General features: G+C 40.5%; 2 protein-coding genes across 2 annotated transcripts in view; one reads left to right on the forward strand and one right to left on the reverse strand.

Moving 5' to 3' along the window:
- Window positions 1-3,450, forward strand: part of CCDC73 (coiled-coil domain containing 73) — an 81,397-nt gene extending 77,947 nt beyond the window's left edge. Inside the window, exons 18-19 of the mRNA XM_065635185.1 lie at window positions 78-211; window positions 3,241-3,450. Coding sequence (XP_065491257.1) covers window positions 78-211; window positions 3,241-3,450 — 344 coding nt within the window. The remainder of the gene's footprint in view (window positions 1-77; window positions 212-3,240) is intronic.
- An 859-nt stretch (window positions 3,451-4,309) lies between these two features.
- EIF3M (eukaryotic translation initiation factor 3 subunit M) lies at window positions 4,310-21,446 on the reverse strand. Its single transcript, XM_065635987.1, has 11 exons — window positions 21,354-21,446; window positions 18,892-19,024; window positions 17,353-17,491; window positions 16,825-16,948; window positions 16,223-16,317; window positions 10,850-10,933; window positions 9,421-9,520; window positions 8,909-8,990; window positions 5,613-5,756; window positions 4,996-5,056; window positions 4,310-4,570 (listed from the first exon to the last, which is right to left on the reverse strand). Exons 1-11 carry the CDS (start codon window positions 21,393-21,395, stop codon window positions 4,450-4,452), a joined length of 1,125 nt encoding a protein of 374 aa, XP_065492059.1. The 5' UTR covers window positions 21,396-21,446; the 3' UTR covers window positions 4,310-4,449.
- Window positions 21,447-21,939: the final 493 nt, after the last annotated feature.

The raw sequence follows: 21,939 nt of genomic DNA on the forward strand, positions 1-21,939 counted from the left end.
ACCAGAAGTTTAGTTACTTTACAATTAGTGCCTAGAGACTAAATTGCAGTTGTTACCATTTCCTTTTTGTCAGTCAGGTTCTACCAGTTTTAACAGAGCTGCCGACACTTTGAATACCTCTAGTATCCACCAAGATCCCCAGGGAGACCCGAGTGAAGAATGGAATGCTATAGCAAAGACTTTTTATGATTCTTCTTTTCCCACAGAACATGTAAGTCAATTAAAAATATTGCAGACCAGACCTCAGTGAGCTAATTCCACAGATATTTGTACAACTGTACGCATCTGGATACTTTAAGACTGAGTCAATCTCCAAAATAATATCAAAAGGGCAGCAAGGCACCATTTTTCACAATTAAGGCTGATAGAAAGCAGCAGGAAAAAGTCACAGCATATGAATCAAACAGATGCTAACCAGTCTGTTTAGGAGGGGAGGATGAGGGTAGTTCATTGTGTACCCTAATAAAAATCATCACCTACAGTAGAACTAGGAGTTAAAAAAAACTAGCATGTAAAAGTATAAAAACATTGTTTCCTTTATTACTTGACAGGAACATGTTATTTAAAAGAATACATGAAAGACTAATAATTCAGCATATCTATGAATTAGTTTATCTGTTTATGCTGCAGTTACATGATGCCATTTTTAGTGTTATCTTATTATTTAGTAGGATGACATTACACAAACGTGTAAAAGCAGAGAATTAACAAGAACCTGTTGTTTCCCTTTAAGACAACTTCACTCAGGATGGCATTAGCAGTGGCTCATATGCATTTTTAGATCTATGTTGCACTGTGGAGCTTGAACAGCTGTAACTGCTGCATTAGGATTTGACCTAATGCTAAACATATTCAAAAGCAATACAATAATTTACAACTGCAGCTGATCTTCCTTTTCAGAAGAGGTTCTAGAGGTATTTCTCAGGTAGTTATGGCTATTCTTGGGATGAGGGTTGAGGTCAGAGTGTAGTGTTTTCAAGTGACAAAGTTGGCTGATTTCGGTGCATTTACCAGCTCTCAATGCCACAAGCATTCATTCTCAGAAATTCGGAAGACTGATGTTTTAAATTACTCAGCTTTCTTGACATGACTCTAATTGGGAATAACAGCAAGGTAGATTTTTCACCAAACACAGTGGTGTTATTTGCTGTGCCTCTCTTGCTTTTTCTCACTGAGGTGGACCCAAGAATTAAGTGAACTAAAATACCTAATCTACAGCTAACAAAAACCTGTATTTCATTACCTGATTGTGGTTATATCTACTTTGTCACCTCCAAACTAAAGCTCCTTATGTGCCAGCTAAGTAAAAGCGGAGGTGGACACGAACAGGCTGCCTCACTGCTTTGACCTTAGATTATTTTCCAAATCTATGAATTCTCAGCCTGGGACATTGCAGACCACTCCCTCCCTTCTGTGCTGGTGTCATTCTAATACCTTCTCTCCTCAAATTTGTCATTTTTATGACCGGTATGGTTAAGCTGTTAGATTAAAAATAGGTTCAGCAGTCTTTTTTTCTGCTCAGTTTATTTGTTTTGACTAACATGTACAATTATAACTAGAGCAGGCTTATGCATTCTACACTTTGGGTAATCTCATTCAACCAAAGTACAGTACTCTAAAAAGTGATAAAAATTAGAAAGAAATACAACAGGTGCACTTAAAATTCTTGTAAAAATATGAAGAACTGTTTTAAACATTAGTCTGTACATGCTTGAGTACCAAGCTAAGGATGAATAAGCATCCTCAGTTTAAACACAAGTCCTTAGCTGTGCAGTCATACTATTCAGCAATGAATGGTTTTTACATGTGTCCCATAGGTTGCCATATTACTCAGTGCTGGCAGTAAGACACATATTTTACTTGTATTTTATTGTAAAGGTGCTGAGGTCTTTCAGTTTGACAGCTGGGATTTTTTTTAAAGCTTTATTCTAAACCCGCTGTCACAGAACTGTATTAAAATCCTGTCTGTATTACCTAACTGCAATTACTTCTCCAAAGAGCTCTCAATGTTTGTTGTCTTCAGTAAAATCCAAGTAACATGGCATGGCTTGGTCTCACTGGAAAATTCCACTTCCACATGTGGAAGATCTAAATGGAAGTTTTCTTCTTGGATGATGCACTCAGGACAGGCACAGCCCCACGTGCTGTTCCACAGAGATTTTGACCAGCAGCTTGCAATGAAGTAAAATCTGAGGCCTTTGGCAAGAGCATGGAAGAGTGTGTGTTCAAGTCACTAGAATTACCAGGTTGAAAATTTTATTGCTCAAATGAAGAAGTTGCTTCGTCATTGCAATGGAGAGTACAGTTACTATTGACCTGAAGTATCAGTAACTTCAGGCGCATAGTAGTCATGTTTGCTACAAATGCAATAAGCTAAGTGAACAATTTGCATGAAGTTTATTGTTCAGATTTCAAATTTCAGTAAATCCTTGTGCACTGCAGAAGGAAAGTTTTAGCACAAAATTCACCTGCTAAAATAAAGGCAGGCGTATAGTTGGTTGGGGCACAGGTGCCTAAATATTAAAAAACAATTGAGCAGAGGGAGAAGGCCTCATCTTAGGATACCATAGCATGCAACCAAAGTGTTAGATGTCACGTTACAAATCCCCGAGAACCACCGCAACACGGGCTCTGTGTCACCTGAGCAACACAATGTTGGGCTACGAGCAGAGAACTCCTTATTCAAGCAAAGAACGGTTTCCCCACTGTGTTGCCATATGTGCTTGATTTGGATAGATATCAAGTATCTATCAAATAGTAATTAAAACTATTCAAAGAACAAAAAGATCTTCAACATAAAAAACCAGCCTGTTACAGACCTTGCATTAGTTACTGATGTTTGCTTTCTGATCTATACAGCCAAGCGGAGAGGGAGTTAACACTATAAACCTCGTGCTTTTGGGTTTTGTTAATCAAATGCTTGCATAGCAATAGAACTGTCAATTGCAACATTAAACTCTTTAATTAAACTATTTATTTTGCTATTCTGCATTCTTGTACAAGGTTGTGGGTTTTTTTAACCATACTCTTCTCTACTAAGTCTTATGTTAAGGTTTGGTTTATAAAAGTATGTTTGTCATTATTGAGTGTTCCAAATTAAAGCCAAAGCAAGCACTTCAGATTAAACATACCTTTTCCAGTTAACTTACCTTTCTGTTCATGTTTCCTTGCAAAATCTAACAGTTTGAACCTTTGTACCTGAATTTCACTAGATTAACTGCTAAATTTGTATTGTGTCAGGTGAAAGAAGGATTTTCTGCTTTACAGCACGAGCAGAAGTCTCCTCATGTGACTGTAACTCCAGCAAGAAGCGACCATGTGCTCAGAGATGAGGATGGCAGTTCTATTCGTAACACCGTTACACAAAACCACAGGGAAGAAATTGAGAAATTCCTGAATTTGGAGAGACTTCATTCAGCAAGAAAAAGGAAATATGAAGAAAACCAGTGAAGATCAGCGGCAGGAGATAAAAAGCATGTCTTTTAGGCACAGATAAATAACTTACGTTAATCAGATCTGTAAAGGTGTTCCTATAGAATATAGTATATATACGCTGTGCTTTCATGTTTAATGCAGCATATAGACCTTTTCTGAGGTTAAAAATTTCATACAATCCCTACTAATAACATTAAGTCTCTGTTTCTGCAATCAAATCCAAGTTGTTATGAGCTTTGCCCAGAGCTATAAAGTTCACAAGTTGATGTTTTCATATCCATTAAGTAAAATTAAACGATCACTTAAGAGTTCCCTTCTGCTCCTCACAAGTTTTGGCTGAAATACTTCAATTTGGTTTCTCTGTCAGATTGCTCACTCAGTTTTCAAGCAAAATCCGTTCCAACCGTTTCAAAATACAAAGGTTTCTCCAAGCATTTACAAGAACTTACAGCAGTTCTAAGCCGAAGATTTTCCTATTGTTCTGCCACTTACCTTTACTGCCAAATTTTTAAATACATCTGTTGTATAATAGTTGATTCCGCATCAGTAAGGTCTCTTTCAACACTAGAGCATCAGGTATGATTTACAGAGATAAGGCAGCAGATTTTGCTTCATACAGTTTCACTTCTAACAGGTTCACATTTTTCCTCCCTTAGGGCATAAGGGAAATTTTTTTTCCTCTTACAATTACTTGTACTATCATTTCTCTGATCTCTCTCCCTTTCTCCCCACACCTCTTGCAAAGAAAGATCCTCATATTGTAAACTTAAACAAGAACAAAAGAAGCATAACCAACATTGCTTCTGTTTTCATAATAGTAATAATAAGAAAACGTAATGCAAGAAAATCAACAGAAGATATTTTCCCATTTAGTTTTATTGCTTTTTTTTGGTCTTGCAATCTAAAATTTATCATCTTTAAACCAATTGCATACATTTTGGAAAAAAATCACAAATTATCAAAGTTTTTGAATAAATTTATCTATAGTGACATTACTAGGTTAAAAAAAAAAAATTAGGTGTCTGAGAGACTGAGGAGACTGTTTTTCACTTGATTCAAATTTTGTTTCCAGGTGTTTAGAGTGTCATACAATTGCTGCCACTGCTGCTTTCCAAAAGTCCGATGTGTGCTGTGACTAGAGAAGTAAAACAAAATTGGAAGATGATTACTAGACGTCATGCTCACCTAATAATTCTTTTATAGCATTACTTTATTCTCACAAGTGAATAGGAAAATTTTTATTTTCTCTACAGAAAGGGCTGCACTTTACAGTTAGATAATTCTGTAGCCTTCCCAAATATTTAAAGCAACAACAGTCATTAGTATTCTTGTCACTATTAGGTCATTAAATGAAATGTGCTGGAAAATAGGACTCTTTCATTAAATAAGCTAATCACATTCAGTGTGAGCTTTAATAAAATTATGATAAACAGCAACTATTTAACTACCAGCAACTGATAGGAACAATACCTTGCTTCTAGTTAAAATATTCTACAAATGTAAGTGAAATAATTAGAACACACTGAGTTCTGCAAAATGCTATGAAAAATTCAGCCTTACCTGACAACGACTTTCCTCTGTGTCTGATCGATTTTGCAGTACACCATCTTTGTCTTTACAGCTGAAAAAAAAGCAAGGCTTTGTTGAGCGCTATTTTCAGGAGTTCGAAGGTATTAAACTGCATTAAAACTGTTCAAAATTACATCAATACAAACATCAAAGTGCAGCAGTTCACTTAATGTTGTTTTGCTGTTGGTTTTAACAGTCTAGTAGGCAGAAAAACGAAATGATGTAACAAGATGAAGGTCATGCATGAATCTTGTTGTGTAGTGCCACTCTATTAAAGCAATATCCTGTACAGTTTTTATGAACTTCTCTCTCCTACAGAAACATCCTGTTCTCAAGACAGCAAACAAAAGCAGATGACAAATTAAACCTGCAAATGATTTATTAGTTCTATAATTACATGAAATACGGTTCCTATCACTGAAAAGACAAACATTTGTTTAAAAGACGACGGTTGGCCGTCTCTTTAAGCATGAAATTTTGCAACTATATCGTGTAACAAACACAGAAATTAAAAAGGAATATTTTTCTGAATATTTAACATGAGCTTAGAAGCCTACAAAAGGTATTTTTCATTAGCATTGCTTAAAGTGTGGTACTACAGTTCTTACCATCAATAACAAATGCTTCTACATCATCGGCTCCGATCTGAAGTTCCTGTTGCATTGTGTCAAATGATATTTCTTTATTCTCTACAGCCATTCCCATGAAAGTAAGTAGCCTCATCTTTGCCATATTGTGTTCATGCAACAAGCCTGTGTGAAAGTGTTGATAGTTTATGGATATGAATTATAATTCAATAATACATTAATTTGCTTTAAATGTTATTTTTACTATATATGCTTCCAATAATTTAAAATTTATTTCACATCAAGAAAGTATTCCACCTGTCCTTATCAACATTTTTGGAGATTAAACATTTAATTCCTGCATCTTCCTTGTGTTTTGCTAAAATAGCTAGTTTAGTTGTGAATTCAGCAAGACTCGGGTGTTGTCAGTAAAAGGTAATAAATATCTACAAAAGTGAAGCACAGAGATTTTTTTTTAAACAGTGAAAACATCACCTGAACAGAATTGTAGATGGTGCGGGTGCAAGTGAACTTTTCATTTGCATCACCTGGAAGAACAGCAACACAACAGCAAAGGGAAAATACTCAACTGGTAGCGTCAAAACCTTCGTACAGCCTCACCGCTCGTTCTCGTGCAGTTGCTTGAAAATAAACCTCTCTCAGTAATGGTTTAGCAACGTAACATTTTTCTACCAGAAGAATGTGTTTTGGCACTGAATTAACTGTTTCTACCACAGCAAAAAAGCTTCATGAGTGCCATGTGTGCTTACAGCATCGAGCGTGGCAAAAACGTCCTTGTCAAGAATAGAGAAACAGATACTAAAAGTTGGGTTAGATCTTTCCCGTGACTGTATGAATGGCAACATGAGGAATTGAGCCAAGGGCTTACATCAAAATCAGAAACTGTTTTCCTTAAAAAATAAAGTCTGGGTTTACAAAGTTCTGACATCCAGATGAACTGAGGCATTTCTTATTCCAAATTCTGTGAGGTACCGGCTGAGATTCAGTGGAAGCTTCTATAAAATCAATGTCAGCGTCTTGTTTTGGAATAACATTATAAACATTCACATTGCTTCAGTAAATATTTAAATTTGGGATTTATAACATCCACACACTAGTAGGAAAGCGCATTAGTGCAGGACATCATGTTGTGTTAATTAGCTATAATTATGATGCAGGTTCCCTATTTGGCACCGATTCAACAAAAATGTGATCACCATAACTCATACGAATGAGGAGCACCAGCAACAACACCTAACTGGGTTTAATGGAACTCTACAAGCATCAAAAAATCAATTAGCACACATTAACCCTAATTAACAAATGCAAATGAGATGCTGATTAACTTTCCGAAAAAGACTGCTGATAATACCAGATTAAATGTGGACATGTTAGGGCGATTCAGTTGACACAGATAATGCTACTGCTGGCCTAAGTTGTCAGCATTAATAACACAACAAATTGTAACAAACTGATGCCACCTGTAGGAGCTTTTCCTTTTCCCTGCACAGCTTTCTGAGACTGGCTTTAATTGGTCCCCATCCAGGAAAGGGGAGAACTAGAGCTTGTGCTCTCACTGAAATCCTGTTATTAATATTCTTTATTTTAAAGCCCAATACCTTGGCAAGTTATTAAAATGAAAAAAATAAAATCTTTAAAGCAGAGTTGATAATCTACTAATTTTTGGGAACAGATCGTAGGTGTTGTGAAGAATTTCTGAATGCCTCATCTAATGTATTGTTTTCTATACCAAACTGCCCTTGTTTTTCAAAGGTGTGGCTGATGCACTCAGACCAAGTTCCCAGCATCCCGCTCTGCGCTGCCGCAGAATCTCCACCTTATCCACGGCTCAAAGACATTCCGAGTTTTCCGATTGCACCATGAAACGGGTGAGAAAACAGGATAACTGGAAGTAAGGCTGCCTTTCAAACCAGCTACACAGATGTTTGAAGATTATGTGACTCCTAGATATATCAAAAATGCACGCGCTGTATATTCAGAGGTAAACACAGATACAGGGAAGCAAAACAAAATAAATCATGGCTATTGTGTATTATACAAGTAATACTATGTATATGTGTAACTGATCTTCCACAAATTTATTCAAATGTTAGCATAACAGCATTTTCAGCAAATACTTCTGTGGACAAATAACTAACAGATAAGCCATTTCAATACTAAAAATAATTAGAATACAAAAGCCACGTTCCCCTAAGAAAGAACAGCATAAGATGTCTACACAACTAACATTTTAATATATATGACAGAAGTTACGCTTATCTTATATACACGTTTACAAACTACCAAAAACTTGCTGCTAATTTTATCCACGAAAAATCACATTGATGTTTCCATCATTTTAATACCCAAAGTACCAGCATTGTAAAGCTCTGAGGGTAATTATTCTCAGAATTACACCACACTCCATTAAACAAAATAATGCATGTGGTAAAAGGCTGCACTAAACTCTGTTTGAGCAAAACTACGCCTTTCCTCAAATGCATTCAGCCAGTGTTCAAGTGTCATTTCAAAATCAAAGTTATAAAAAAATAAATAAATCTGGTTTTTATGGAAACATTTATTCATTACCAATATGTCAAAACCTTAATGCAGTAATAAAAAAACCTGCATCATTGAGCAATTTCTGCATTGTCGCTGACCCCTGTCCTAAAAAGCTGGAATATAAAAACCGTAATTTTAATGCATGCGATAGCTTATGAACCAGTGCTCCTTTGAAACAGTCAATTACACATCAACGGGGGAGTGTCAAAGTGTTAATTACTACTCCTTTTTTCCACAGTGTGTAAATAAAGAGGGTGCTGACATTAACATTCCATCACATTGCTTCATGTGATGAAACAAATTAACGGGGACAGACTGTGGCTTGCTGGGGCTAATGCATCAGACACACACACACACTATTTGCAAGTTTCATCTTACTGTTCAGGAGAAGTATTTGCTGTTACAAAGTTATTAATCATGAAAAAATTGTAAGAGATTCATACAAGTAGCTGGCTTACTCAATAAAGTTGTGATCTCTGGCCTAGCCTAGAGTATCAAAGCATTAAAACTCCCATCCCAAAAGGTTTAAGAGAAAAGAAGTGGGGAAAAACAGTTCTCTTCCAAACCCATAACACAGCTTGTTCGAGTAGAACAAACCACAGTTGGATGGGCCATTTACAGTCTAGTAGAGATCAGTCTACAAACTCTAATCTGTTCCTAAAAAACTCCTGTTACATTTCCTTGGCTTCAATATATGGGTTCAAGCTGAAGCACGTTGCGGCTTCCGTATCTCAAGCCACGTAACTAGTCAGAAATGGAATGATCTGAAAACTTACCAAGGGAGTCAATGAAGTCTTTGTTGTTCTGATAAAACTTGACATAGGATGCTAGTTTAGCACTTACAAAAATTGTCAAAAGCTAGAAGATGGAAAACAAATATAAGAACAGTTTAAATATTATGTGTTTCCCCTCCCTGCAGACTGCACAGAGATATGTATAAAAACTATTGGTACTGCATAGAAAAATCAACCATTAAGAGCTAAAATTCTGCTTTCTGTCAATAGCTGAGGGCAATCTGTGCTGAGCTCACTTCCTTTTCTCAGACTTGAAAGGCAGTTTTGCTACAGGACTCACGTGAGGGCAAGATTTGTAACTGACTTCTGAAAGGTCGGAAGGGAAACATTTCACATGTAACATTTTAATTTTTTAATTCTAGAAGCATTAAAAGAAATAGTACATTGCAACTCAATATTACTGACACAGATAACCTAATGAATTTCAAAAGACACTAATAAAAGAAGGCACTCTGGAGATATCAAACTATCTTGCTAAAAACAAAGTTACTTACGTCATGAATAAGTTCTCCTTCCAAAAATTTGACTGGTTTTAAGGCAAGAAGATGATCAAAGAGAAAGGTATTTGGATCCTTCAATGCTCGTACAATACATCTAATTAGAAAAAAGGAATGCTTATTTTTACAGCAATACACATTTTTATGACTAAGTCCAACTCAATTTGTTGTTCCTTGCTTACTAGGAAACACCCAAGGGTTTTCAACTATTCTTAGATGTAAGACATGTCATGTTCCAATTTTAATCTTCATTTTACAGATGAAAAAACAAGTAAAGAAAATATTAAGTGATTTGCCAGGTGGCAGGACTACAGATCACCGTACTGTTCCCATCCATGCATTTATTTCCAGCCCCACCTTCCTTCCTAGAGGTATTTTTACTGTCCTCCTAAAATTTCATAGAATTAAGTTGTTAGGAAGATTAACTATGCTTGAACAGGTGACACAAACCAGAGAAAACCCCAGTACCAAGTGCTGCAAGGCCTATGATTTAGTAGTTGCAGCTACAGACTATACACAGAGCACAAGTGTTTCAAGAGCTCTTGACGAAAGCATTTGCTCAGCGGCACGTGAGAGGACTCGGTGTCACTCTCGCTCCGCCAGCCTGGACCACAACCCAGGAGAACCTCAGGTCTGCGCAGCCGCAGTGACGTGACCAACCCCAGCAGGCACGTTCCGTCAGATGTAAAAGGTCCTCGGTTGCTGTCGGGCACTCAATGGAGTTTTCACTTATGTACAGACACTTTAATTTGCAAAATGAGTCATCCTGATTTTCCTCCATCCTCAAGTATAAACAGCTCCCTTGAGAACTATTGGCTGTACACACCTGGCAGAACTACGTGACTTATTAAAAATCTAATTCCTAAGAAGAATCATGATAGGCAGAATGTCAAAATACAAGCTTTTACTCATTTTGGCCAGTGGGGAAAATACACTGCTAAGAATCAATTTACTCCCAGCTTGTCCAACAAGTTTATCTCTGTGCAGTTCACATCCTTAGGACTTGCTCACATAAAGGAGAGCAAGAATCTCCTTTCAACAGAAAGTGCTATTTGAAAAGAACGCTCCAAGTTAAGAGAATCAAGCAATCAGTAAGTAAAAAACCTGAAATAAAGGATGCCAATTCAAATTTTGCTTGCACAGTTGATGTAAACCATGTCCTTACCTGCAGCTGATCTGTCAGCAGTGACCAGAGACACACACCTGTGCACCTGCACGGTGGAGTAAACCTGCCTCTGCCTAAACCAACCAAGCCTACTGCTGGCTGCACAGAAAATCTCTGCATCGAATCAGCCGCGCTACAGAAAACAGGCAGTGGCCAGGTCCTCGCTGCCAGGCCATTCCATACCCTTCAGAGTAAGGCGATCAATGCAATTTAGCAATTGAGAAAAAACTACTTTTAAGAAAACGGGAGAGTCAGTATTACCTGTGAGCATCAACTCTAGCCTGAGAAGCATTGTCCTCTGTGTAACTTCCCAGGAGTTCCACCATGACTTTTGCCGCCGTGTCACTATAGTAGAAAAATAAAGTTATCTCAGGATCACTGAAAAAAATAGTTCAAACAAGACGTTCAAATATTTAAATAATTCCATTATGATGCTATAGGTCAAATTAAATTACACTTGAAAAACATGTAGATGATCCATTTTAATTCTCATGGAGAGAACAAATTAACTAGATGTATTCTTTCAATTCTTGTTCTACAAAATGTTTATCTTCACCCTTCATTTCATTCTCTTAAATTGATAAATTACCTGCTGGCTATGGAAAAAGCTTTCTGAGCTAGGACCAGCTTTATATGGTTCACTAGAACGCTCCTCTTATGCACATCTGGATTTAATCACTGCACAATAAGTAGCGCTGCAAAGTTTATTTCAAATGTAAAATGGCATATCTTAAAGGATATTTATGGTCATGAAAATGACTGTATAAAAGCTGCCTTTTCTTCTTTCACGGATTCTCTCTTCAAGTATTCCAAGTGAGAGCTGCTCATTTTACTGACGACGTTAGGCAGCCAGCAATTAGATTGGTTTATACTGCTGTGAAGCACAAGCAGCTTCCAACACTGCTGTAACAGACAGCTTTCAGAAAAACTATTCATTCTCAGAAAAATGAGTAATCCTACAGCCTTGTCTACCCACATTGTTTTGTAAACAGCTCATCAATGATACTGCAAACCAGCCCCGAGACTTCTACTGTGTCATTTTAACAGATGTTGATTTATTTTCACGTAAGACCTCTTATCACTAGAGAGGCCAGCAACTGCTGATGCTTTTTACAAAATTTTCAGAAAAAAAAAAATACGCATTGAATATGCTGTGGGTATACACACAAAAAGCTATTTCCTATTTCTCATGGAATTCTTGCTAACTACTAAAACAGAAGGCTGTGACAGTTGTTCTATACAGAGAGCAGATTTTGCTGATGCAAAATCACTATTTCCTTTGAACTAGGTGGGGTGCGGAGGTAGGTACGACCAAAACTCAGCAGTGAGAGCACAACCAAACCTCAGTAACGTGAACACGAGCTTTGCACAAGCCTCCCGTGCACAGACACAGCCTGGCAACTACTCTCCTAAGCGGTACTTTCTCAGTGGACAGGAGGAAGGTTGGCTACTACTCTCCAGAGTACAGTGGGTTATAGTGTAACATTAAGCTCTTCCTTCCAAGTCGCCCATTTCCGGATACAACAGATTTCCCCGTGTGGTCTAATAGGCCTACAAAATTTTCCTTAAAAGAAAAAAAGCTGTGCAAGACTAAAGTTTCAATTCACTTTAATTACTTAATGGTGTAAATTGCACACGGGAGGAAAAAACAACACAATATTCCCAGTATGTACTGTGCTGTGATCCAGGTTTAAACCGTACAGCAGCACAGGTCAGAATGTTTTTTATGGGATGATGACACTATCTTTATATGGGTAATTATTTTAAAATCTCACAGTCCTATTATTTGGCAACTTCTCTATAGGGTGAGGTTTCGTGCTCCTAGAGAATTTACAAGATCTCACAAATGTGCAATACAAATATTAAGACATCATGGGAAACAAGCAATACCATATATAATCTGGATGCACACTGAGCAAAGACAGTTTGTGCCCAAGGCAGGGGAATTTTCTACAGGTCCCAGCCATTATTCCAGAACCACGTGCAGGGATGTAAACTTGAATGAAATTTAAGACTTCAGCATTAAAGAGGTCAGTTTATGTTTTGTCGTGGCAACAGATATTGATGTGCAGAAGAACTCATAGCTTTGTATCAGTGAAATAAAATTAGACAGCTTTATATATGAGAGAACTATTTGCACATAAATCAGATGACGATTTCTGAACTGGTGAAATCTTATCAACACAATGTTCTAGTGAAGACAAAGAACCAGTTTAATGCAAGACTGATACTATATACACATTCAACCCAAGAGGCTCCACTCCTGCACTATTCAACCTAATAATACAGGATTCCTTAATTCATATATGATTTCAGTAGTTGTTCTTACACACTTCAGAACTGTGTTACAGATTACTGGAACTTCTCTTCTCCTCCCCCTTCCATTAGGAGCAAAAATTTAAAACTATGCATTTAACTAATTTCAAATAGTATTTACAATCCCCCACATCTTTTTTTTTTTTTTTTTTTTTTTTTAAATGGAGAGGGAGTGGAATCTTTCACTTATATTCCTATGAAACATTAGAATGCTACAAGACAATTACTCCCCAACTTTCTGCGCTAAATTCTTGTCAGTCTCAGCAAATATGGCAGGCCTTTTAATCTTATTCATTCTATTCAGCATCAGATTACTACCATAAATTAGGATATTTGAAGCAGTAATACAGACACTATTTTAACAAAGCTCATTCCTAAATGTGTATCTCACCCAAGATGCAAATGTGAGCATTTTTTCTAGCAAGACAGCTTGCACAAGTACTCTTGGCTCCGCGTGCCACTCTAGATGCATAATTTGACAAAAGGCCAGTGAGAATTGAAGAGTTATGGTAGATAAAAGGAAGAAAAAAGAAAATACAGAGTATTCAGAGACTTAGTAAGATGCTGGAATCAAGTCCCTCTACATTACATGATTATATGGCATTAAAATTAAGTGAAACAATTATTTTTGGAGCTGCCTGACACGCTGAGCTTTTTGCTACAGGTATGAATAAGCAGACCTGCCGGACCTGTTTGAATGTGAACTCAGGCAGGACTAATGGCGGCCTGAACGCCGGCAGAGCCCAGCTGGGAGCTGCAGCCGGCTGGCGCCTGGCAGGGCCGCGCAGAACTCGGTTCTGGCTGCCTGCGAGCCTGCAAAACTGGAAAAGAAAACAGGTTGTGTTACCTTGCAGTTGCATACCAGCACAGCTAGGTAAACGCTGAAGGCTAAAGCAGCTGAGGCACAAAATTTTATTGCAGAACCTTTATGTCAAGGAGAGTAGGCAGCAGAGAAAGTAACTGATCTCTTGCAAAGTTCAGCTATGGAGTTCAGATCTCAGAAACAAACCACACCAGCCACTTGTTTTCCACCACCGATTTTTCTTCGGTTGATCAAGGGAAAGATAAAAATCCCTCTTTGAAGAGATCAAGATGATTCTGATCATCAGAAAGAAGAAACTTCAACCAGAAAGTGACTGGAAAAGATGTGATAAAACAAGCTTTCACTTACCAGTGCAGGAAAAGCAACACCACACAAACATCTGCATGAGCTGCTTTGCATGAGCTACCAATCTGTTCACTACCAACTCATCCACCGGGGAAAAGTCTATTAGCTACGGAAAACCAGCTCTTCTGCCACGCTGAGAAAAGTTAAAACATACAACCAAAAAAACTCAACTGTTTACAACAATGTGTTCTTTTCCCTTTATAAATCAACACGGCAACTGAGGTATGATTTTTATTACTTGTTTTTCAGTTCCCACTTATCTTCCCATACGGCCAGATAGAGCAACATTCCTGAGTGCTGAAGCTGGAATGCTGCCGTGAGTTTCCCATACTATTGCAAATACTGCCCACTGATCCAGGAGAGTGAGCCAGGTCAAAGGTGCTCGGGTCACTTCTTGTTTTCTTTTCTGGAGAGAAGTGTAAGTGCTCTGAAAAATTGCTCCGTTCAGTGCAAAGCTTGCTGCAGCAGATGGTAAGGACACTGAGTGCAGGAGCAATATATTACGGGGTTTGTGGCAGTTTTAATGCCTAACTTAAAAATATCACCTCTTATTAGTAAGCAAAAACTATTTGGTAGCGAACTTACTGGTAGTACTGGAAACAAAAATTACAAGTTTAAGCCACAGGTTTGTAACAAGAATAGCTAAAAATAGTCAGCTATTAGGTATGGGAATTAAATTAGTTAAAACCTCTCAATAAATCAATAGGATGAGAAGTGTTTAAAAGAGTAGGAGCATTACGGAGTATCAGTGTAATATTTGTGAAACAAAGTAAGCACTAAACCATGTTTAAGATCTTTGATTAACATTTCTGAAATTATTTTGACCATCTGAAATCCATGATACGGTACTACCAATGCAAAAGCATTTTAGTGGTAGGAACAGGAACGGGAATTCCCAATAACGCCGTAGCTCACAGTGTAACTACTCCACAAGGATTAATCATCCCTAAATTGAGGTTAGTTAAAAATGATCCTGCTATGCTGACACAGCATTTCCAGGCTACGATTTCACCAGGCCAGAATAAGCAAACTCTCCTGTCAAAGAAACTCTCCTCCTCCTATGACAGCTCCACACTCGCCTTTTTTAACCCCTGGCAAGGTCACCTCCCCAGTCCCATCCACCACACAGCTGCACAAACGGCTACACCAGCACAAACACACACGAACTGGGAGCGGGAAGGGACAGGACAGGAAGGGAGGGGACAGAACTGAATCGCTTCCTCCTGCGGCACTACAAGGTTTTGCAAATGTAGAAAATGCAAGCGCAGTGCTGCTGCCCGTGCAAGTCAGCAGTGTAGAGGCCCTGATGCTGCTTCGCTGTGAAAATTTAAAAAAAAACTTTGAAAACTAACTCAGAAAACAGAGTGAAAGGGAACTGTGGGGGTTAACAACACACCCCCCATACCCACATCCCAAAACACAACAAGGATGGTTTAGATAGGCTGAAATTGCCGTGGAACGAGATGCTGAAACTACCGCCCGTCTCTATCACCCCGGCCAATGCCGCCAATACACCGTATCACGTCTGCAAGACAAATTGCTGACAGCTCTCAGTTAAGACTTACATTAATTTACAAGCACGACACACACGGGATTACTTTACATGCCAGAAGACACTGGTCTGCCAAGTTTGTTAGATCAAAGATGCTTCTTACGATCCAGGATAATAATTTAAAATGGCCAAGCAGGTATTCTGTGGACATTAATTTCCATGACTGGTGGAAAGCTCTGTCCTAAAGGTAATGTTTACATAAAGAGACTGATTTTGTTAACTGTGATTGATAAGCCTCCCAACATCATTAAGTAAGAGATAGCACTACCATGCACTAAAATGTCAGAAGCGCAATTAAATAATAAACCTGGCATAATGCTACAATGCTCAAAGATTAATATTTATAGAATGGAATAGTTTTATTTTGGGACTCTGTGGTTTGCAGCTAATTCACTACTAACTTTAATGTTCTTGGAAACACTGGTTTAATGTAAGAGTTCTTAAAAACATAAAAAGAAAAAAACCCAGGTATATTCAAATTGAATTATCAGGACAGATTAATTTTAGAATTGCTATGAGAAATACTTTCCCTACAGATCACTTACAATACTTCGATTTAAAATACAGGTCTATGGTATCTATTAGTTGTCTTTTATACCTTTTTTTGCAGTCTACCAGGACATCATAGAGCAGTCTCAGAAGAGTGTGCTTCTTCTCTGTGCCAAGATTCCAGTCAGAAATCCATTTTCGGACCTAGGCAGAATACAAGTGAAAAAGAAGGATTGGGGAAAAGACTAAAATAGAACTGAAAATATTTCTCATCATCTCTCCTTTGTCCTTTGGGTCCTCTGACTCTCAGGCTTCCCATGCAGTACCTGGAAATTTTCCCGTGAGAAGCCAAAAGTCTGTGCTCTCCATGTTACTTCCTAAATAAAGGATGAGTGATTCTAATAACAGTGATTCCAGAGCAAGGGGCAAGAACTTGATGCCTCACTCCTGATCAAAGCTGTTTGTTTCCATTGCTATCGCAGGAATCAGACACATCTATGTTCAGCATCAGAAACAGAAAATAAACAGCAATTTGATTTAGATTCTGTAGACAGACCTTTAAAAGACAAGAAATCCTGTATTCTGCGTTTCTTATTTCACTAGGTTCTGGCAATTTGTAACAGAGACGGTCTGTATCGACTCTGACTAAAATTTAGTGAGATGCAACGTGGTTAATAGAAGGGCTGTAACTCGAAGCACCACGTTAATTACCTGATCTAGTTCCGTTGGAATGTACTGGATGGCACCACACGATGAGGCCACTTTGAGAAGGCTGCAGTACACCGTGTACCTCACAGGAGTGTTCTTGTCCATCCCGTGGAAGAGATTGCTCAGCCTAAACCACAAACAACAAAAAAACTGAGTTAAAGAGGTTTCAAAAAACGTTACCTGAGCACACACAAATGTTTCTATTAAGCTGTGTGCTAGTACATGCAAAGCACCTGGTGGCACCTTGTCCGTGATGAATTGTAGCGGCTTCCAGTTTTGTAACTGTTTGCAGCAAAGAAGCTGATATTTTAATTTTAATTTTGTAACACTCAAGCAAAGAAAGCATATTGGTACTTCTATTTCATGATAGGGAAAAAAAAGGTAAAAAAGGGTGCTTCCTGCAACAGAGAGACATATCTTGAGAGACACCCCCCACTTTGATTTAAAGACAGACAAGATATTCCTGCCTCTTGAGAGGAAGGATTACTTTGCAAGGTACCATCGTCTTGCTTTCCTCTGTCCAATACTTACAGCTGCAATCTAAGAGACGGGCGCTCTCCTTCCCGAAATTTTACCAACTTCTCACACAGGCTTTCGATCAGCGCTTCCTGTTTGTCAGGTTCCAGGATAAGAAGCAAAGAGACAACGCTGTTCATCACGCTCTCAACATCTGCACAAAACAAAACATGAAGCTGTTTAAAACTGCAAGCAGCAATCATCAGTAGCTATTTAGTGCTGGAGGGTTACTTCTGCTATGAAGGATTATTTTGCATCGGCAAGAACTGTAACAGAGAGAAAACGCCAAGAAAACCAATCTGGATATTCGTCAGAATGTACCAGAGATTTGGCTCGTGTGGTTTTTCACCAACATATCTCATGTAAAGCAAGAATTACCCCTCCAAGGTCAACACAGAATTTGGTATTTGATATCACAGTTTGTCCAAATTCTCTGTTCACATGTAACTCAGAGGAACTTCAGGTTTTGGCGTTAAAAATAAAAAACAGTGGCTTCCTCCAGCACATCCAGAAAACTGCCTCACAGTTCTGAAGTGAGAATACAAAGACCTCACATACCGGAAAACATTTCAATGGGAGCACAAGGGACACCCAGACCACAGGGACAATGCCCACAAGAACAAAGTAGATTCAAAAGCCTCCCCAGCTCCCGTTTCAAGCATGGTGTTCCATCCTTTCCAAACAGACAGGTTTTGTGTTTGCACAGTCTGCCCAAATATCAGTTAAGCAAAGGACAAGAACAAAATTCATTATATATGGAAAATATTATTTATTCCCAAAAATTAAAGCTGAACATGAAACAGCAGAGCAATAACCTTCTCGAGTATTTCACACTTATTTGCCTACGATAAAAGGCAACATGAAAAATTATTGTAAGTACTCCTTAGATGAACCATGCATTCTTTCAAGCAACATCTATTGGTCATATTAGCAATTGATCTTTTACATGTGGAAGTTCTAAATGGAATTTGTGTATTGGTGCACAGTACAGCAGGCACAGAAAGATCATTTAAAGCTACTGCAGCATTATCAGTATCATTAAAAGATATCAGTGCAGTTTCTAAGGATCTACAGCCTTAACTCGAAACAAGATACTGGCTACTGAAACTCCTAGTCTTTTCAGAAAATAATAATCAATGTTTAGGCCTTAAAACTTCTACTTACAGATCTCCAGTCCGAATTTTTGTTGTTACTTGAAGTTTTCTTGATCTGCAGCATCACAGCCATCAACTGACAGCAAGATTTATTTTTATCATACTTCTTTTTTCAGAGAGAAAACCTATTTTGTACACAACTTGCTACACCCTCATAACAAGCACAGTCCAGCTCTATTTCCGCCTTCTTCAAAGGGCGCTGGATGTTTGGAGAAGGGAGGGGTTGAGTACATGCACATTTTACATGGCAATGATGGAAATAAGCGCTTCCAGTTTTATAAAGATGCACGTGTTAACATGCAAGTCACGCAACACACCTCTAAATTCTGCCAACTGCTACTATTTGAAAGCACGGACGGTGATACGTTTAGCAAAACCAACATGACTTAAAGATGCAAACCTTTGTCATCCTCTTTCAGACACACATCGCAAACTTCGATAATCTGTGCCAAGTCCACATGAAGTCCACCTTCGGCGTTTTCTTCAGAGATCTCTGCTCCTTTGGATTTCAGGTAGGCTCGAAGTTCTGCAGCCTTAATTAAAAAAAAAGACAATAGACACAAAACACTTGTTAAGTGAACAGTAAAGCCAACGTAATTTAATTTCTTACAGATTTTTGTTCTGCAACCACCCCTCTGCCCCCACTGCTCACTCACGCTTCCTCTCACGTCTCCTTACCACCTTGTTTCCTACAACGCTCCCTCTCCTCCCCGTTTATGTACAACCCAAATACCAACACAGCGTAAGATGCTGCTGCACGTGCTGCAGCTGGTTTGCCAGTAACTGAATAGATCAGACAACTGTGGAGCTTTCTCACAGTGTGAATGTGTCTCTTAGAACTTGTCAGAGGACAGCAGGCCTAGCGAGTTTTTGTTACAAAGATGCTTTCTTCTTATGAATTCTTATTATCTTTTACTCTCTTTGAAAGCTTCATGCAAAACAATAAAACCACTTAGTTGCTTCTTCACCAGAAAAGAAAAAGGGTGTAAAGAAAACCACTTCAGAGAAAGCAGTCTTCATGCAAGGTAAAGACATTTCCTAACAAAATGCTATAACCCACCGCACCTTGACAGTATTTAAAAATACACTGAGAAAGTACCTTTCCCCCGGTGACGGCCTGAGTTTTAACTTCACAATCCTCGGTTTCAGCAGCAGAACCACAGCCCTTCAGAAACAACCCCAATGAGGCCACACAGCTCCTGGCACAAGGGAGCTCTGACCCAGACACCACTGTGACACCAGGTGTCATTTACATCAAGTTCATGTCAAATCATGACGGTACCATAAGACAAAGTTAAACGCTCCACGCCCCTTTGCTGCATTGAAGCTGTTTCAGACAATTTGATGGAGATTTACCGGACATTACAGCAAACGGAGACTGGGCTGAAGGGCAGTACTTGTACAGGCAGTGCCTGTGGATTTCCAGCTACGTATATATACACATCACTTAAAGGACACTGGGAAAAACAAACACTAAAATTCGAGGGCAAAACAAAGTTGTAGCTCAAAGACAAACTTCACCGTTCCCACGCCTGTAGTATTGTGAATCCTGCAAAACCAAGATGTGTAACTAACACTCCAGCCTGTGTCTGAACTTGTTTTCCTCTCCTAAAAAACGGTACTGTTGAGAGGAAAATGAAGTGCAAGGCAGGTGGAGACTTTTGAAGAGGGAACTGCAAAGACTGACTCATCTTATGAGGAAAAGCTGAGGGAGCTGGGTCTCTTTAGCTTGGAAGAGACTGAGGGGTGACCTCGTTAATGTTTATAAATATGTAAAGGGTGAGTGTCAGGAGAATGGAGCCAGGCTCTTCTCGGTGACAACCAATGATAGGACAAGGGGCAATGGGTTCAAACTGGAACACAGGAGGTTCCACTTAAATATGAGAAGATACTTCTTCTCAGTGAGGGTGACAGAGCCTGGAACAGGCTGCCCAGGGAGGTTGTGGAGTCTCCTTCTCTGCAGACATTCAAACCCGCCTGGACGCCTTCCTGTGTAACCTCATCTGGGTGTTCCTGCTCCGGCAGGGGGATTGGATTAGACGATCTTTCGAGGTTCCTTCCAATCTCTGGCATTCTGTGATTCTGTGATCTTTCAGTTCACAGTTTCTTTGATCTGCCCGTTCGGTCTCTCTAGGAACAGCCCCAAGTTCACGGAGCTACACGGGCCCAGCAGCCCCGGTGGGACGGACACCCGCGGCCCCGCCGAGGGGGCGGCCTGACAGGGACAGGCACAGGGACAGGCACTGGGACAGGCACTGGGACAGGCACAGGGACAGGCACTGGGACAGGCACAGGGACAGGCACAGGGACAGGCACAGGGACAGGCACAGGGACAGGCACAGGGACGGGGACAGGCACAGGGACAGGCACTGGGACAGGCACAGGGACAGGCACTGGGACAGGCACTGGGACAGGCACTGGGACAGGCACTGGGACAGGGACGGGGACAGGCACAGGGACGGGGACAGGCACAGGGACGGGGACAGGCACAGGGACGGGGACAGGCACAGGGACAGGCACAGGGACAGGCACTGGGACAGGCACAGGGACAGGCACTGGGACAGGCACAGGCACAGGGACAGGCACAGGGACGGGGACAGGCACAGGGACGGGGACAGGCACAGGGACAGGCACTGGGACAGGCACTGGGACAGGCACTGGGACAGGCACTGGGACGGGGACAGGCACAGGGACGGGGACAGGCACAGGGACGGGGACAGGCACAGGGACAGGCCCCCGCCCCGCCAGACCCTCGCCTCCCCGCAGGCCGCCACAGCCCGGCCCAGGATCGACCCCCGAGGGCCGTGGCCCGGCCCGCCCTCGCTCTGCCGCCGCCACCCGCACGCCCCGCTCCCCGCCGACCTGATCCTCCTCCGTGATGTCGATGAACGCCGGGACGCTCATGGCGGGGGAAGCAGCCGCGGCCGCACCGAGCACGCCGCCCGCACCGGAAAGGCAGAGCGGCTTCCGGTGCCGCGCACCGCCCGCTTCCGCTTCCCCGCCGCTGGGCGGTTCTCCGCTGGGCGGGAGCGGGAGCGGCCGCTGTGACAGGAGCCGGGACAGCAGCCGTGAGAGGCGCCTCTGCCCGCCCGGCTACGGCCCCTCCGGAAGGCGCAGGTCCCTCAGCCCCCGTCGGACCCGCTGTGGCCGCGGTCCCCGCGCGGTTCCCTCGGGCCTGGCCGGCCGAGCGCTGCTGAGGGCACGGGGGCCCCGCCCGGGCCCGGGTTCCACCTCAGGATCGCTTCGTCAGGCGTTCCCAGGGCTGTTGGTGTCCGGAACGCCAGGACTGTTCCTTTGGGGAAAGAAAGTTTGGTTTTTTTTTCTTCTTTCTGTCTAAAAGAAATACTCACTCCCCCTTAAAAGTGTAAGTTCTTACCTTTTTCCTGGAAGAGTTTAGATAATACTTTAATTTAGGTATGTTGGGAGTGAAACGTGGTCAGAGAAAGAA

This window comes from Caloenas nicobarica, chromosome 5 (assembly GCF_036013445.1).
Source record: "Caloenas nicobarica isolate bCalNic1 chromosome 5, bCalNic1.hap1, whole genome shotgun sequence".
In the NCBI taxonomy this organism is placed as follows: Eukaryota; Metazoa; Chordata; class Aves; order Columbiformes; family Columbidae; genus Caloenas; species Caloenas nicobarica.

What these genes read in the sequence shown, in the direction of transcription:
- EIF3M (XM_065635987.1), bottom strand. Translation starts at nt 21,395, where the DNA reads ATGAGCGTCCCGGCGTTCATCGACATCACGGAGGAGGATCAG. An exon ending in CCGTCTCTTAGATTGCAGCT is followed by an intron (nt 16,949 to 17,352) that starts GTAAGTATTGGA and finishes TTTGTGGTTTAG; the next exon opens with GCTGAGCAATCTCTTCCACG. An exon ending in TTCCAACGGAACTAGATCAG is followed by an intron (nt 16,318 to 16,824) that starts GTAATTAACGTG and finishes TATTCTGCCTAG; the next exon opens with GTCCGAAAATGGATTTCTGA.